Source organism: Salmo salar, chromosome 09 (assembly GCF_965601325.2).
Source record: "Salmo salar chromosome 09, fSalSal1, whole genome shotgun sequence".
In the NCBI taxonomy this organism is placed as follows: Eukaryota; Metazoa; Chordata; class Actinopteri; order Salmoniformes; family Salmonidae; genus Salmo; species Salmo salar.
The window spans coordinates 130,373,836-130,392,472 of record NC_138299.1 but is presented as its reverse complement, the minus strand read 5'-3'; the positions used below and the strand labels follow the sequence as shown (position 1 = coordinate 130,392,472).

The following is an 18,637-nucleotide window of genomic DNA, read 5'->3' as shown; positions in this document are numbered from 1 at the left end:
GAAGACCAACAGCTCATTGTGATAGTACTTCCCCACAAGTTTTCCAGTGCAACATGTCCAATTTAGGGCTATAGAAAATGTTACTAATGAGTTAAGTAATCAAAGTATTCAAAGACCGGTGATAAAATATTTATTAGCTTCATCAGTAAAAAAAAGAGTGACATAGGTTAAAGCCATGGTTTTATATACATGGTGTGAAAGAACAGTAAACTGAAAGAAAACCTACATTAATATTTCTATGTCTTACTAGGAATGGCTAAGGGGGGAAACCAGAGTCACTGCTGTTCTAAACTGAGATTGTTTGTTTGAAGACAATGGTTTTAGGGTTGATTCCCACAATCTTGGTGGTGTTGTGGGTTTTGTAGATGCCGATCAGACAGTCAGCAATCTCAAACATGTTGTTCCTCAGGGAGATGAACTGAGCATTCTTGGTTTGCTCCTGTAGGGAAATAAATTAACATTCAATCATCAATGGGAAGTCAAAGGCTGTAAATCTCCAGTATCCATTTTTCTTTTTACGTGCTTATGTGAGTCGAGCTCTTTTAAACAGTGGCCTGGGAAGAATTAACCACCAACCGCCGTGACAGGAGTAAACAATGGACCAACATGCTGCCAACAGAGGGCTTTGCAAAACGAGTGATTTCTCACAATAGGCTGTACACCTTACCATAGCGCCTTCAATAAGCTCCCATTATACAATACTAATGATTAACACAGATGAGCTGACCCCATGTCCCTCACTGAGTCAACAAGCACAGCAGCATAGAATTAGGAGTAGAATGGCAAATACTACTCAAAGCTGTTTCACGTGGAATAGAGTTCCCATGAACTGCTGTGTGTGCATGTGAAACTCAAATGTAACAGGCCACAATGGAGACATGCTTGAAGTCCAGGGCTGCATCAGTCTCATCCATGAAGTAGAGTGGCGTGGGCTTGAAGTGGTGCAGAGCAAACACCAGGGCCAGTGAGCTCAGGGTCTTCTCTCCTCCAGACAGCTTGAAAATCTTCTTCCAGCTCTTCTTAGGGGGACGCAGACTGTGGCCATGGACAGAGAGAGGATGAGCAAGAGTCATTCATAGATTTAATGAATACAGCAATGAAATTAGGAGAAGGGGATACTGGGTTGGCGCTAGGTACGTTTTGATGATAAAAGAAAAAATATAAAATTCACACGATTGAAAGACCTATCCAGAGCTGTCTTCACAAATCATAGATGTCAAACAGCCGGTTGGGGTCAAAGTGTCTGCTGACCTGAACATGATGCCCTCAGATAAGGGGTCCAGGCTGTCGACTAGCTCCAGCTCAGCGTCATTCTCTAGTGTCAGCATCTGGTAGTTCTTCAGCTTATTGGTGACGTTGAAGCCAGCCATGAACTCGTTGAGCCTCTGTTTGCATCCACGCTTTAAGTTGTCTCTCTCTGTGGTGATCTCATCCAGCTCAGCCACATGCTTCAGGTACAGTTCCTCCTACAGAGAGACATGACCCACAATGACTACCTTCTCTTAGAGGGAAATAAACTTGTGGAGATCGCAGACAAGAGTAAAAACAAGGTATCAAGGTGCTTGATTAGACCTAGAGAGAGCTGGGTCTGTACCTTCTTGTACTCTGCGATGGCTCCCAGGTTGGGCTTCATCTGGGCACAGCGGGCCTCCATCAGGGAGACCTGGTTGACATCAGGCCCCTTGATGGCCGCCAGGTCAGCGCCTCCACTCTGGATAAGAGTATCTGCTCAATGACTAAAATGTAAATAGCAGAGAAGAGGAAAAATTTAAGTCAGATGATGATACTGTTCCCCAGGTAATGCATAGAACACTGATGCACCAACTAGCTGAATGTTTGGTTGACCTCTAGGACACACCAAACCAACAGGGTAACAGCGAAGCATGCATGAATCTCACATGCACACAACACCCACCTCGCTCTGCCAGTGTTTGATCTTGTTGGTGTGTTCAGTGATGGGTGTCCATCTGCTCCACCCGAAGTTGGACGCTGAGGGACTCCACTCTACTTCTTGTAGAGTGTGCTCCTGCAGGACCTTGATCTCCCTCACCACCCCCTGGTGAGTGTGCTCCTGCACCTCCGGCAGTGCCGCCTAAGCCTCCTGGCAGGCCTTCATGAGCTCCCCAGCCTCCGTCAGCTCTCCCAGGCTCTTCTCATTCTCCTCCAGCTCTCCCTCTGGGCGACTCACACCGTCTTCAGGTTACTGTGGAGGAGAGCAGCAGCCATCAGCTGGGGCTTATCTGAGCTTTTCCGTAATAGCTTCACAACCGGGAGCTGCGTGTGTGTGTGAGAGAGCAGGTGTATAAACACTTACCGCCCTGCGGTCTTGATGGCTACCTGGGCCTTGGTGATGGCTGAGGAGCAGTCGTCCAGCTCCTTGTCCAGTTTGTCCTGCTGAGCCTTCAGCTTGTGTCTGTTGATGTCCACAATGAGGAGCCTCTTCACCTCAACCTTCCCTGCCTTACTAGAAGCTGCCTCAAAGTCTGAGAGCGTGAGAAAAGAGACGGGGGGGACAAAGTTACACACACATATATAAAAGAAAGGAGCAGGGTTAAGCCTCAAAGGTCAAGTATTAGGGGTGTGCCAAATACATGGACAAAACCACTATCGTAACGATCTAGAGATCTCACCGTCACTTAAAGTGTGGAGAAGGGTGCAACTGCAGCCTGCAATTCGGTGCGTTCCGCCTCCACCTTTCCCCCTCTAGCTAGCAGTGTCGCCCCAGCCTTCTGTGTCCTGGAGAAGCTAGCGCTAGGCTGTGTCCTGGAGAAGCTAGCGCTAGGCTGTGTCCTGGAGAAGCTAGCGCTAGGCTGTGTCCTGGAGAAGCTAGCGCTAGGCTGTGTCCTGGAGAAGCTAGCGCTAGGCTGTGTCCTGGAGAAGCTAGCGCTAGGCTGTGTCCTGGAGAAGCTAGCGCTAGGCTGTGTCCTGGAGAAGCTAGCGCTAGGCTGTGTCCTGGAGAAGCTAGCGCTAGGCTGTGTCCTGGAGAAGCTAGCGCTAGGCTGTGTCCTGGAGAAGCTAGCGCTAGGCTGTGTCCTGGAGAAGCTAGCGCTAGGCTGTGTCCTGGAGAAGCTAGCGCTAGGCTGTGTCCTGGAGAAGCTAGCGCTAGGCTGTGTCCTTCACCCCCGCCTGTCGGCATAGTTTTCTCTGCTACACAGCAGGTGATGCACGGTATCGCTCCCGCCTGCTGTGCTAGCTGGAGGCGGGGGCGACCGGTAGGCAGTGTCCTTTGCAGACGGAGGAATGCCCACATGCAGGAACACCCAATTGCACACTGTTGAAAGCGCTGGGCGCTCTAAATAACTAAATTGGCGGGGTGTAGGTTGAGCCGTAAGTGTCAGGAGAGAAAAGTTTTGCTCTTCTCATAAGTGAAACAATATATGGGGCAAGCAATTTACCTAAATCTGTGTCTGGAATAAACACAAGCAGCAGTAGTCAGCCATGAATTATTTATTGTTAATTTAATAGGACTAAGTAAGTAAATTGATCATGTGCATTTTCAGCTGTTGGGCTCATTTCTTTGATTTGAACAATATGTGAGTGAGTGAGCATAGCGATGTGCTCTGTGATAGCGCACTTGAGGTATAAGCTTTACTGGCATTTTTACGAGTATCAAGTGTGACAAAACGGATACAATTACAAGTAGGATGAGATCGGCACACCCCTAGTTGTATGTACCAGTTGTCTCCGCAGCAAGTCCATGAGGGACAATGCCTCGTGGAGTCAGACTGGGGTTCACTGTAGCAAAGCTCAAATTGAGCCAGATCATTGTCCTGAAGACTAGAACTGACAGAGTGTAGCCTGCAATTTCTAAGTGACTTCACTTCATGTTACATTTGGGGTTCAAAGTTCTCATCTTTCTACAAGTCCTTCAGGGTCTTCTGCAACTGTTTCTGTTTGTTCTTGTCGGAGGCAGCAGCCAGGACATTGGCCTCTAGCTCTTTAATTTTGAGGCTTCAGGTGAGCCTCCTGCTCTGCCAAGCTCTGAGAAGAAACACAGTCAACCACAACCTCACCCGCAATCACCAGCCTCAAGTGTTGTAGTACTCTAATCGAGAACTCAGACTCGAGTCCTAATTTTCGTGGCTCGTACTTGCACTCGATAAGCAGAATATTAGCAGCACTGGGTGCGCAGAGCAGTGAGGGTTTGGTTGTCTAGCAGTGGGAAGGATGCACGACACCGGCACACAGCCTACATCAGCTGGTGAACTGCAGAGGAGCAAACAATGAGTGTGGGCGACAAGCAGGCTCCACCTCCAATCTTAGGCTACACATTGCGTGACTCTTGCTTCCCCGTAATCACCATTTAGCTTTGCCTGTTTAACAAACTGCTTTACAAAAATGAAAAGAGTAGTATTGAGTTTAAAAGTAAAAAGTCTTTCCCCCCTGCATCCCATGGCCAGGTTCTGACAAGTCTCCCTTTACTTTTCACTCGGCAATTAAAAAAAACAACACATCAATTACAAAAAAAACGTACCTGAGAGCCTGTTACAATGATTGCAAATAATAATCCGGTCAATCTGACAGGAGCAATAGCCAATTCAGTCTAGAGACCATTTATCCCATCAAATCATTACTGATGACATAATATAGGCCTAATGTTCAATAGTTAAAATAAAATGTGTGAGCCTGTGTATGAAGGACTTGTGCTTCGTAGGCTATTGCATATTGCAGGTAATTATGACCGTTGGGCAATAGTTGTTGCTGTGTAGATGGTAGACATAATCCAAACCAAATCAATAGAGGGGCAAATCTAGAAAGACGAGCTATGATACAGCAAGCGGCATTACAAGCAAGCCAAAAAAATATATACATTCAGCTTTACCTAAACAAGTGTGATGAACAAGAATTACACCAACATCAAATACATTTCATATCTGTATACTGTGTGTGTTACCTGCATGCTGTATTTCTCCAGGGTGTTCTTCATGTTTCTGAGCTGCTGTCAGAGTCTCTAGACTTTCTCCTCCAGCTGCAGCTTCCTCACCTGGCAGCCCTGCAGCTGCACCACCTTCTCATTCAGCTTGCTCTCCATACAGTCCAGCTGACACACAAAAAGAAGACAGGTCATTAACCACAGCAGAGCTTAAAGTGAGCCATAACAGTGATTGGAGGCCAGAGAAAGCTCTAGAAGAGTGTCCAGAAGATCTCTCACCTCCTGCTGGGTGACCTCAGTGCCGATGGAGGAGCCCATCCTGCCCCGCATCACTCTCCCTCCACCTCCACTCATGGTGCCTGAGACGGGACAGAAAATTGTGTCAGACATATCATCCACATAGACCATCTATAGAGACACAGAAGAGATGCGCTCCCTCTCAGTATACCCACCAGCCATCTCTATGATCTGTCTGTGCATGGTGACCACGCTCCAGCATTTGTCCTTCTGGAAGGCGAGCCGTGTTGCCTACTCCAGGTCCTTGGCCACCAGGGTGACCCTCAGGGCAAAGTAGAAGGCTGGCTTCATACTATCATCCTGCACCCGCACCATGTCAAACAGGCAGGGGATGTTCTCTTGGGTGGAGATGGGCCCCATCTTATTCTCCCACACCATCTGAGACAGGAAAAGAGTGGATGTCATAGTGTTAGCTACAGTATGGGCATTCAAAAAGGCTTGGGCAATAACAAAAACTCTTGTAGGGTGTTACATTTGAGGTTAAAGGCTTTGTACCAGCTGTCTTTTCAGAAAACCCATAAGACAGAAAGGCTAGTAGAGTGAGGTATACTGTAACAAACTTCAGATTGAGCCAGATCAATGTCCTGATGACTCAAACTGAGAGTGTAACCTGCAACATAGTAATTTCTGCAAGCGAGGCATGACCAGTGTTAATTAAACCTCATTTATCAATCATGCATAGGTACAAATGTGGGATCATTTCCACGCAAAGTGTGAGATTTATAGGACCTCCCGAGTGACGCAGCATCGCAGTGCTTGAGGCATCAATACAGCCCCGGGTCCGATCCCAGGCTCTATCACAGCCAGCCGGCCGTGACCGGGAGACCCATAAGGCGGCGCACAATTGGTTCAGTGTCGCCCGGGTTAGGGGAGGATTTGGCCAGCCGGGATGTCCTTGTTCCATCGCGCTCTAGAGACTCCTTGTGGCTGGCCGGGCGCCTGCAATCTGACTTTGGTCGCCAGTCGTACGGCGTTTCCTCTGACACATTGGTGCGGCTGTCTTCCTGATTAAGCGTGCAGTTTGTCAAGAAGCAGTGCGGCTTGACAGGGTCATGTTTTGGAGGATGCATGGCTCTCGACCTTCGCCACTCCCAAGTCCGTACAGGAGTTGCAGCGATGGGACAAGACTAACTACCAATTGAATACCATGAAATTGGGGAGAAAAAGTAAAACAAAAATAAACAAAATTTAACTGAGATTTATGAACATTTGTGGTGGAATAAGGGAACTGTTTGTCAAGTGTAGAATGGGAGCAATAATTAAATGTTTCAGTTTCATTGCATTTCCATTGTGAATTCATGCAACATATCTTGACAGGGTAGCTATATAAAATATGACCACATCAGTGCATTTGTTACAATAATAACCCATATAAAGTACAGTAACTTTTTTAATTAGAGGCAGGTGTGAAACCGTTGTTGAAATACTACAAGACAATGGGAAATCGAATGAGAGATGGTTGATGTTGCTCTGCTGGAAAATTAGGCACACACCACATTCCTCAGAGAGCGCGTTTTTAAGAGACAGGTGGGACTTTAACAGATTGGCTCATCAGATATCATTTCCCAAAAACAATTTATAGGATTTTTGCAAGGATATGAGACCTGCTTTCAAAAGGCAAACGCATGCCATTCCAGTGCACATCCAAGTACTATCTACCCTTAGGGTTTTGGCAACAGGCACTTTTCAACGGGAGCTTGCCAAATCGGGATCTCACAGCCCTCGATAAGCCAACGTTTAACACATACAGTTTCCATACACCATCGCAAAAGAGGTTGAAGTCAAGAGGGGTTTCTTTGCCATCAATAGGTTCCCAAATACGAACGGCGCAATAGACGGCACCCACCGCTATTAAATAACTACCCCAAAATGATTTGAACAGACAGTTTTCACTCTTAATGTGCAGGTGTGATGCGCAAAAGACACTGCTGAATGTGTTGGCTACTAGCCAGGTGGAGCACACAAAACCATTAATTCTACAGAACAGCAATGCTGGCCTAAAAACCTACAGGAGGGAGCTGTTGAGGATGGATGTTTGGCTAACTGGTGAGTGTTGCCTATATTTGCCATCGGTCCTCTCTTTGTAGCCATGTTTTTATTTTACACTGGTTAAGCCACAACTGAACGAGCCAAATAAAACCTTTTGGGTATGCCCAATCTCTGACATGAGCATCTCCATTTCAGTCCAATTATTTTCCTAAGCTTTGTTTTGGTTGCTCCATTGCATTTCAAGGTACGGCATTGAATATTCCCCACAGGCTTTAAATGGATGATTTTGACCATATGGTTAATTAGGGGCTTTTCGAAATGCAAATGGCTGAAGTCGTGTACAAGCACTGAGGCAGAGAACAATTGATATTTATCAATGGTTCTCTTTTACCTGTGTGCGTATGAAGCTTGTAGGATTGTTTTATAAATCACACTTTCTATGCATACAAACATTCTAAACTCCGTTCGTAAGTAGTATTTTATAATAGTTCCTACACAATATTGATAAGAGGCCACAGGTGTTTGAGAGTTGTTCTCACCTTGTCCAGGCCAATAAAGGTGGCCACTCCGATATTCTGGGCCTTGAGGAAGTTGACACATTTCAGGGCTGTGTCGATGCTGTCCACCAGGATGTTGTCCAGAGAGCCACAGCTGGATGAGATGGCGATGTCATCCTTCTCATCGATGGCCCCAAGATCACCCTGTCGGGACAAGAACAGTCTCACTGAGTGTGTGTGCATCTCTCAGCTGCCACATGTCATCTGTGTAGCCCACGTGTCAAACTCATTCCACAGAGGGCCAAGTGTCTGCCAGTTTTTGCTCCTCCCTTGTACTTAATTGATGAATTAAGGTCACTGATTAGTAAGGAACTCCCCTCACCTGGTTCTCTAGGTCAGGGGTTCCCAAACTTTTTCACTCAGGCCTCCCTTCCAGCATTGGGGAAAATGTCTATTTCTACGAGCAGAATCACTGTTAATGTCAAACTGTTCACACCACTCTTGTTGACGAAGAGAACATCTTGCAGGTTCAAAGCTTATTTCCTGCAATTCTACACATTTTGTCACATGGTGCAGAGAACATTTGGCAGTTTTAAAGCAAATTTTCTTCCAATTCTATAAATGTTGCCATTAGAGGTCAACCGATTTATCGGAATGGCTGATTAATTAAGGCCGATTTCAAGTTTTCATAACAATCGGAAATCGGTCTTTTTGGACGCCGATTTTTTTTTAGACCTTTATTTAACAAGGCAAGTCAGTTAAGAATACATTCTTATTTTCAATGATGGCCTAGGAACAGTTGGTTAACTGCCTTGTTCAGGGGCAGAACGACAGATTTTTACCTTGTCAGCTCAGGGATTCAATCTTGCAAGCTTACGGTTAACTAGTCCAACGATCTAACCACCTGATTACATTGCACTCCACGAGGAGCCTGCCTGCTACGCGAATGCAGTAAGAAGCCAAGGTAAGTTGCTAGCTAGCATTAAACTTATCTTATAAAAAACAACCAATCATAATCACTAGTTAACTACACATGGTTGATGATATTACTAGTTTATCTAGCCTGTCCTGCGTTGCATATAATCGCTTAGGTACACGTTGCTCCAACCATAAACATCAATGCCTTTCTTAAAATCAATACACAAGTATATATTTTTAAACCTGCATATTTAGTTAATATTGCCTGCTAACATGAATTTCTTTTAACTAGGGAAAATGTGTCACTTCTCTTGCAAACAGAGTCAGGGTATAAGCAGCAGTTTGGGCCGCCTGGCTCGTTGCGAACTGTGAAGACTATTTCTTCCTAACAAAGACAGCCGACTTTGCCAAACGGGAGATGATTTAACAAAAGCGCATTTGCGAAAAAAGCACAATCGTTGCACGACTGTAACTAACCATAAACATCAATGCCTGCATATAAACCTGCATATTTAGCTAAAAGAAATCCAGGTTAGCAGGCAATATTAATCAGGTGAAATTGTCATTTTGCGTTCATTGCACGCAGTCAGGGTATATGCAACAGTTTGGGCCGCCTGGCTCGTTGCGAACTAATTTGCCAGAATTTTACGTAATTATGACGTAACAGGAATAACGTTTTGTTTTCGAGATGATAGTTTCCGGATTCTACCATATTAATGACCTAAGGCTCATATTTCTGTGTGTTATTATGTTAATTATAATTAAGTCTATGATTTGATAGAGCAGTCTGACTGAGCGATAGTAGGCAGCAGCAGGCTCGTAAGCATTCATTCAAACAGCCCTTCGCAATGCATTGCGCTGTTTATGACTTCAAGCCTGTCAACTCCCAAGATTAGGCTGGTGTAACCGATGTGAAATGGCTAGCTAGTTAGCTGGGTGCGCGCTAATAGCGTTTCCAACATCACTCGCTCTGAGACTTGGAGTAGTTTTTCCCCTTGCTCTACATGGGTAACGCTGCTTCGAGGGTGGCTGTTGTCAATGTGTTCCTGGTTCGAGCCCAGGTAGGAGCGAGGAGAGGGACGGAAGCTATACTGTTACACTGGCAATACTAAAAGTGCCTATAAGAACATCCAATAGTCAAAGGTATATGAAATACAAATCGTATAGAGAGAAATAGTCCTATAATTCCTAGAATAACTGCAACCTAAAACATCTTACCTGGGAATATTGAAGACTCATGTTAAAAGGAACCACCAGCTTTCATATGTTCTCATGTTCTGAGCAAGGAACTTAAACGTTAGCTTTTTTACATGGCACATATTGCACATTTACTTTCTTCTCCAACACTTTGTTTTTGCATTATTTAAACCAAATTGAACATGTTTCATTATTTATTTGAGGCTAAATTGATTTTATTGATGTATTATATTAAGTTAAAATAAGTGTTCATTCAGTAGTGTTGTAATTGTCATTATTACAAATAAATAAATGTTTAAAAAAATATATATAAAATAAAAATCGTCCGATTAATCGGAATCGGCATTTTTATTTGTATTATTTTTATAAATAGGTCCTCCAATAATCGGTATCGGCGTTGCAACATCATAATCGGGCGACCTCTAGTTGCCATGTCTAATGTTTAGTCGTGATATTTGAGTGACAAACATTACAACTAAATCTATGGGCTAAAAAACGTTAATTGACATGGGCTAGTTGATCTGGACATTTCTGACCAGTTATATATAGCGCTAACATGACAAGAGGAAAACTGATGCCGCACCACCCAATTTCAAAATAGCACCTTGTGCATTCTACCATTATAACTTTCAAGAGTAGGTTGAAAGCCGGATCCCTCACCGACCCTTCGCACCTCCCCTAGGCGCCCCACAGTTTGGGAACCACTGGTCTAGGTCTTCATTGAAAAAGAAAAACCAAGCCAAAGCCAGTAGACACTAGGCCCTCCATGGAATGAGGTTGATACCCCTGGTGTAGTCTATACATGGACATGGTCCTCACTCGTCATCCCAGGATGCCGGGGATCTTGCCGCTCCTCTTCTGCTGCATGAGGCGTCCAGCACCTTCCCCCTGCTGCGGTTATAGGACAGGGAGCTCTTGGCCTCATGTCCCCCACCAGCTCCCTGGACTGATCATCTGCTTGCAGCAGCTGCTCCAGCTCCGCCTCATCCTAGAGCAGACAGAGATACATCTTACTGCCACAAATCACAGTCCACCCCTAACCTTAAGAACAGCTCGACACTTGAGACCCTTCCCACACACTCACACTAACGTACCTTCCTGAGCTCCTGCTCACACTGGGGTATTTTGACCTGCAGCTCTTTGATGGCGGCGCGGCGGTCTCGCAGCGTGTCGGAGGCGGTCTGCAGGGACAGCGTGGCCATGTTGAGCTAGGTCAGAGCGGTGTTGTGGCGACTCAGGTAGATGTCCTGCTCAGACTGGGCCACGTCCTGACAAGAGCGTGTCGCGTTCACAGCCTTACTCAGCTCCATCAGCTCCTTCGTCTGGGGACGGAGCCATGGGAATAATAACCACACGATTATGTGATCAGAAAACATGGAATACCAGGGGGAAAAGGATACCGGTCAAATTCAATTAAATCAGGAATAGTGTTTCCTACTTCAAACGAATCAGTAATTCCTGATAATGAAAGACACCCACCTCCTTCTCCTGCTGCAGGCCACTGGTCTCCTCCTTCAGACTCTCCTTCAGTTTCTCCTCCTTCCCCAACTCCTCCCTGCGAGCGGACGCCTCAGAGATGGTCTTCTCACTGCTGGCCGGCACGTTACGCACCTCCTCCAGCTGACAGAGGAGAAAGGGGGGAGAGAAAAGATGAGGCTAAGGGAGGTACAACCTTTAAAAAAAACCCAGGAAAGACCAATATACTATTTTAAAATCAACTAGCAGACAGAGTTAGGAGCACCGCCATCAGACTGGCAGGCAGTCTGTGTGAACTGCACCTCTCTCCAGTGTGCGGGGTGGTGAGAGGGAGTAGCAGAGGGAGTGGAGGAAGCCATGCTAGCAGGGTTAACTGTGGGTGAAGAGTGAATGTGGCTGCTGGTAGTGTTACACAAAGCCATACTTCACTACCACACTGCAGAACACGGCTCCCAGAGGACTGCTCTGCTCTACCCGGCCTTCACAACCCAACACTGCCAAATCACAGCCACTGGTGCTGTATCATACAGGCTGCAGAACAGGGGCAGAGAAAGGAAGGGAGACTTGGAGCATATTGAGTGTGGAGAGAAAAAAAAAGAGCCCATGGAGGAGAGAGAAAAGAGCATGGGAGAAAGTGAGTGAGAGGCAGCAGAGCCAAGCAGTCATGCTTTGGAGGGTTTGCGTTTAAGTTTTACCCCCTAGTGGCCAACTGGAGGAGTTTCTCTTATTAAATAAATTGGGTATACCAGCCACTTTATCAATTCATTTTAGTCTCAGCAATGTAACAATATAATTTTATCAAGAGGGACCTCATGACACAGAAAAATATATTAATATGTGGGATACACACCCTTGCTCACCCAGAGCCAATCCCAAGCAAGTTAATGTAATAAAAATGAACACATTTGTTTATTTGTGACATTGATGCAAGTAATTATAAAATGTGTAATTACGCAATACGGCAATTACTAATAAGGTCATCTGTAAACCCCTGGGCAATGCCTTCTCCAGGGCCTCAGCACAACAGGCCTTGTGTTTGTATAGAGGGAAACTGTATTACGAGTGGCCGTGTTTCACTTTGGCCAGGGGACAAAATCAACAGAATAAAAGTGAAGTGTCAGGCCATTGGTGCTGGCCTGTCTTGAGAGGACAGAGCACCATTGTGTTTGTTTATGAGTATGACCTGTAAGTTATGTAGCACATTCGCCACAATCACAGCCTCCTAACGTATAGATTTGGAGAGCCACCATGAGCAACCCATGTACACAGAGATTGGCCAATATAATAAATGGTCAAAGTTACAAAACCCCCCTGAAATGGAATCACTGAAGCATCGATTATAGAGACCTGAATTATGTTCACAGGAAAAGGGACACATGCACACCTAAACACACCTTCTCCTTCTCCAGTTCTTTCTGTAGTTTCTTGGTCTTACTCTTGGTGTGCTTCAGTTTCTCTCAGACCTCTACATCCTGCGGGTCCAGCTGGGTAAACTTCTCCTTCTGGAACTCAATGTACTTGGTCAGCTTGCCTTGTTTCCTGGGAGAAAAATCACAACATGGACATTATGAATGGCAATCAAACAAATTACTGCTAATTTTGCTTTTCTGTATCACTGGTTGCCAGCAGGCCCATGAACATTTTCCATTTCATAACATTATTGCACTGAACTGACATTCATTTTACATTAGGACTATATTTTGCTCATAAATGTGTCCCTTTGGTATCAATTTCCATGTAAGCAACAAAACCCATGAATAACAAATAAAAAATAGAAAGGCCTACTTCTCCACATTTTTCAGATCTTGGTTCTTCTCCATCTCTTCAGCAATGGTGGTGTTTTTCTCTGCGAGTTCCTTGGTGTCGTCTTGGATCCTCTGCTTCTCCTCTTTGTTTGCCACTCTCTTCTGGAGGTTATGGCTAACAAAGAAACAATCACACTCTGGTCAACATGGATATATGAACTCTAAAAAGTGACCATCTGTGGTAATTACACCCAACTGCATCAACGCTTCCTCCCAGATTCTTTCAAACCTGATTTCCTGTTAGTAAAATACACTAAATTTAGCAACACCCTGTGTGGTTATAATACTCACACATAGTACTGGCAGAGCTGGCTCTTTTGTTTGAAAATATCATTCTCCAGAGTGAGGAACTCAACGGCTATGTTCTTCTCTCCCTCCAGAGCAGTCTTCTCCTTCTCCACCATTTTGACCCTGTTTAGCTGTAACACATGGTCCGCAAAATGATGAAACAGGAAAACAAAGTGTACAGCACCCCTGACTTAAACATTCATGCTGAATTGTCATAAGATCAAGCCCTGAATAAATGTTTGAATTTACTTTTGTTCCTTCTCAGGTGTGCTTAGAAGAAAAAAAAATGTCACTGTGATTGACCATGCCAGACATGTATTGATAAACTCTGAGCTTTCCCAAAAACTACAACTTTACTCCACAAGCTTGGGTTAATTTGGCTTCAATACCAAAATTATGCAATTTTTAGTCAGTCAAAAGCCATATGTGACTTAATCAAATAGACAAATGCAGAGTAATGAGAAACGATAGAACTCAGATAAAGGCAGAAGTGTGATAGGATGCGACACTGCACAATGCCATAAGATCAACCCATAGTCTAATAACATGAGGATAGTCAAAACTGGTCATGACTCAAATAACACAGCATTTGACCCTGTGTATGTGGTATTGCTATATCTACTGCAGGCATTGCGTTAACACAGAACAAATCTTACCGCGTCCACAAACAGATCTAAAATGCTCCTCATTGTAAATTCTGCTCTGCTTCAGTCAGGGTTTGTTCCAAATCAATGTAAAAGGACTAATTTTGTGCTTCGTTTACACTTCTCCACTTGGATGAAATAGCTTTGCTCTCATCTTGCCCAATCAAATTCCACCACTCACAAACCGGCATTGGATCACCAGACAGCGCTCTGAGTGATGTGTACTTTTCTCTGGTAGTTTTAGCAAGTTAAAATGCAAGATTAACTAGGAAATGTAGCTGGCTACATTCTATGATAAACATCTGAAATATGATGGCTGTGTCATTTTTGCAAAAAAACTAGCTTTTCCCCCATTGCAAACTAATTTACTTGCGTCTGCTAGCTTTGCACTTCTCATTTGATGAAAACAAAGCTATTGTCTGCCTATTGTGTTGCACTAATGTATTTTGTGTAAAGAAATTATAGTTGCATGCCCCTGATCACTATTGAAGCAAAAAAAAAAAAAAAAATACACTTTCAACATAAAAACAGGTGAAATGGTTTGAAAATGCAGATTTGGTCTGCGTTATGAAAATGCAGATTTGGTCTGCGTTATGAAAATGCAGATTTGGTCTGCGTTATGAAAATGCAGATTTGGTCTGCGTTATGAAAATGCAGATTTCTGAATACTAAATCTATTGACTACTGTAAAGCTGCATGAACCAAAAAGTCTAAATCATGTCACCCATATGAAAAATCATAGATATGTTAAAGTAATAAATACATTACAGTACAGGGAGAAACTTTTTTTCTTCTAAACAGGCCTAATTAGTGATGTTATATTAGTGTAGCCTGCAAGAGATTTACTGAACCGGCTTGCTTCACCAGACATCCAGTATTTCACCTCAAATGAAACACTACCCTGTTAACCTGGCTAGTACACTGCAACACCATATCCAAATAACAATATGTCACTAGTACTGCAATACAAAGAAATATATTAACAAAATCATGTAATTATCAGCCAAACTTCACCTCCAGCTAACATAATTACTAACACATTTCTAATAAAATCTGATCTAGGGCTGGTCATTAAATGTATTCGATAAAAAAATTTAAAAAAAGAACTTGCGCATCCCGTTCTTATGCCTTCTCTCAACCGCTCTTTAAAAATAATAATTAAATGACTGATTGCAAAGCAATTGTTTTTGGCACAACAATAAAAATGTAACAAACAAGCAAAGGGATTAGCCTAGATACAGCGATCTCTGAGGTGTGTGTGTGGAGATAATTTGCTGCCTTGTAAGGAGAGGCAGGTGTCAGGCCAGGGGCAGTCATTCTGGCCAAGACACAACATACCTCACAGATTTCACAGTGAAACAGGTCCCCAACACACCCCCACAGGGGAAACCATCATTTCAAAAAGGAAAAACATGTATGTGTATGTATAAATATAAATATATATATTTTTTTAAATACAACAAATGGACTAATGTCTTGTTACTGGGGTTGTTTCTCACCTTCTCTCCCCTCTGCTCGTTGAGGAGCTCCACACGGCACCTCAGGGTGTAGATGGGCTGCTTCAGGCGGCAGGAGCCAATGATGTCCTCCAGGTATTCCAGCATGCCCTCTTCATGCTCCGTCTGCCCCTTGGGCTTCATCATGGCTATCTGCTCCACCTCACCCTGACCAATGCACAGGGAGGGAGAGACGCAAGCAAGGACACACACGGTTATAGCAGCTTCTTACCAGAAACTCTACAAACACACACCTTGGATACATTTTGTGTTCGAAACCACCTGATTACCATCCCAGAATTGACATTGATGGGTGGGTTTATACTTTTTTTATTTATAACTTTCTAAAGTCTGAAAAGCAACGAGGGAAAAAAATACCTGAAATATTTTTTGGGAATTCACCCTTTCGGAAGCAAGTTAAAATGCAATTCAAACTAACCTGGGCTAAAACCAGAAAGACAGCAACTTCTGTGTGAATCTCAAACAGCAATTTAATTATTGATGATTTGAAATAAATTGGTTGCTTTGCTCACTAAAGTATTGAGGAAACTTTGCTGATGTTATGATAACCCCTCATTAAAACACTTTAACCTCTCCTTTATGATATAACCCTACAGCTTTCATGGGCAGCCAGTCATATGGGCTATTTGCAGTACATTTGGGCATTTTAGTGTACTGTACTTCTCACACAACTTCCCAACTCACACACCTGAGCCTCAAATAATAATTTACTGCACATAACATTTGTCCATATCCATGACAAAACAATGAAAGGCAAAACTATAATAATCACTTAAACATAGAACCAAACATCTCATCAATTGGAACCGCTACAATAAAGGTTTTATATTTTATGAGGTCAAGAAATAAATACATAAACTAAAAGGGGCATCTGGCAAATGTAACTGGTGCCTGTGTTTTAATAAAATTATGAATTTCCTTTCTATGTCATAGACATGGGGTAATAGTCCTTGACTGAACAGTCCTTGAAACATTTATTAAACACAAGCCTGAATGATGGCCTATATAATTATCAGAATGGTCAATCTTGTTTAATCCTCTCTCTCTGTGTGTCTGTGTGTGTGTGTGTGTGTGTGTGTGAGTGAGTGAGAGAAAAATGCATTTTCCTGCTCTGCCTGACCAGTGCACTAAATAGGAACCTTCCCCTGAGCCGTAGGCCTGTAAAAGTGACTTTGGAGAACAAACTGAAGCTTCTTGCCTTAGTCAGAACAACCCTGTCATATTTAATGAGCTCGAAAATCACCTAAAATTCCAGAAAAAAAGAGAGGATGAAGAAAATTGCACAAATCAGGACAGGAGAGAACCTACATCTTCTCCCAAAATAAATATTATAAAATGCAGCACAACATCTAATATTCACTAAAAAAGTGAGTCCTCTCATTCATCCAAGAGTTGATAGGTACTAGAAAACCCCCAAAACTGTATTGTGCAACAAGTGGACTGGCTTGTTCTTCAAACAACCCCTGGAGGAGTCTACACACCAAGCTGAACACCACAGGGATGTTCCAAAACTGTATTAATAAAAATAAAAATTCTACATGTATTCATTTGGACCGTGACTGGCAAAAAGCAGCAAATATGACCCAACGCAAACAAAATAATATGTCTTTGAACAACTACACACATTGACATTACACTCCATGAAAGATAATTCCAACGAAATCCAAACTGAAGACATAATCATGCACTCAAATGATAGAAATGAAGAGTGGATGCTTGATCCTACCACACTGAAGCAGCACAGCTAATATTGGGGTCGGGGTCTGTATTCTCACGCCAATATTTACGTGCTGCTATAGCGTGGCAGGTAAAGGGGGGCCAAACGGACCTGCGTCTCCATTCACCCACTAGACAATTCCAGGAATGTTAGATTTTCCTTAAAATACTAAAGCAGCAAATGATGGTTCGCACCTTTCCAACATTGTTTCAAACCATGATGCGCTGCTATAGCAGTCCAAGTCCGTTTCACACTTAACAGGTCACTCACACAGGCATAATACCGGTTTTCCTCCGAGTGAAAGGGGTCAAGTCTGAGCAGCAAAGCTTTTACAGGATGGGATGTGTGATACAGGAAGGATCAAAGACAAACTGAAAGGAAAACTAAAAATGAATAACTATTTAATTACCTGTAAAAATCAGAAATCTGTTGCGGTCCAGGTCAATGCCATGGCTACACAGCAGAGTCCCCACATCTTTGAAAGTGGCCTTCTTGCCATTGATGTGGAAGGACGAGGAATTGTCTTTGCTGGCAGTTCTGGAAACATAGAACTTGCTGTTGGGGATGACTTCGTAGTCATCTCCTTCCTGACTCAGAGGGGGAGGGGCACAAGAAACACACCAGCTTAGATCCAGTCTTCAGAACACACTCAGGACAAAAAAATAAAAATGCTTAGCAATACAACCCTCCCAAATATAGGCAAGTAACCATCTAAACACACACCTACATATGAAAGTGAAGCCTCAACCACAGAAATGTTGCTGCAAACAGATATTGGTGTGATAACAAGTAAAATGTATTTAACTTGCACATTTATTAAAAATTAAGATTCATATGGTTTATTAAATTCAACTAATTTTGAGACAACAGGAAATACATGTTGTCAACACATTGTCAAGATATGAAGGGGGGCAAAAACAGAATAGCTATAACATGTTCAACTTTTTTTAATAGAGAAATATATAGTGTGTAGGCTTAAAACTGCAGTGTTAGGAGATGGTTGAAACGATTTGACAAAAAACAGCTTGGCTGCAAAGAGATTATTTTACATTAAATGTCAATTATGTTGTTAATTACTGTACTACACCCCCAGTGGTAGTACAATATGTTTTACAATTCTGGAAAAATATTTCTTACTCTGCATGCAATTAATATATACAGGATTCTAGGTTTGCACAGAAAAGGAGAAACTGTATTGTCCACTAACATTCATTTAATCACCACTAAACTGAAGAAAAAAAACTCCCCTGAGGTCTTAATCAATATAAAACCACAAAAATAAAGGAACAATGGCAAAGTTTGTAATTTACTTGATTGTCAGTTAACTTCAAATGGCTATTCTGAGTCTGTTGCCGTCATTGTAAAAAATAAAAATACTAAACCAAATGCATACAAGACAATTAAAGCTACACCCTAAAA

General features: G+C 43.2%; 1 protein-coding gene across 1 annotated transcript; it reads right to left on the bottom strand.

The window, feature by feature from the left end:
- Positions 1–114: 114 nt before the first annotated feature.
- On the bottom strand, positions 115–18,577 carry LOC106612778 (structural maintenance of chromosomes protein 4). The gene is given in 21 exon segments (XM_082955536.1): positions 115–1,035; positions 1,252–1,466; positions 1,595–1,730; positions 2,315–2,483; positions 4,475–4,482; positions 4,866–5,041; positions 5,153–5,232; positions 5,326–5,548; positions 7,699–7,860; positions 10,591–10,640; positions 10,643–10,696; positions 10,699–10,759; positions 10,866–11,093; positions 11,245–11,391; positions 12,642–12,786; positions 13,033–13,167; positions 13,344–13,471; positions 15,484–15,648; positions 15,920–15,924; positions 17,628–17,805; positions 18,572–18,577. Coding segments are annotated over 21 exon segments (2,655 nt in total). The 3' UTR covers positions 115–851.
- Between the last annotated feature and the right edge of the window lie 60 nt (positions 18,578–18,637).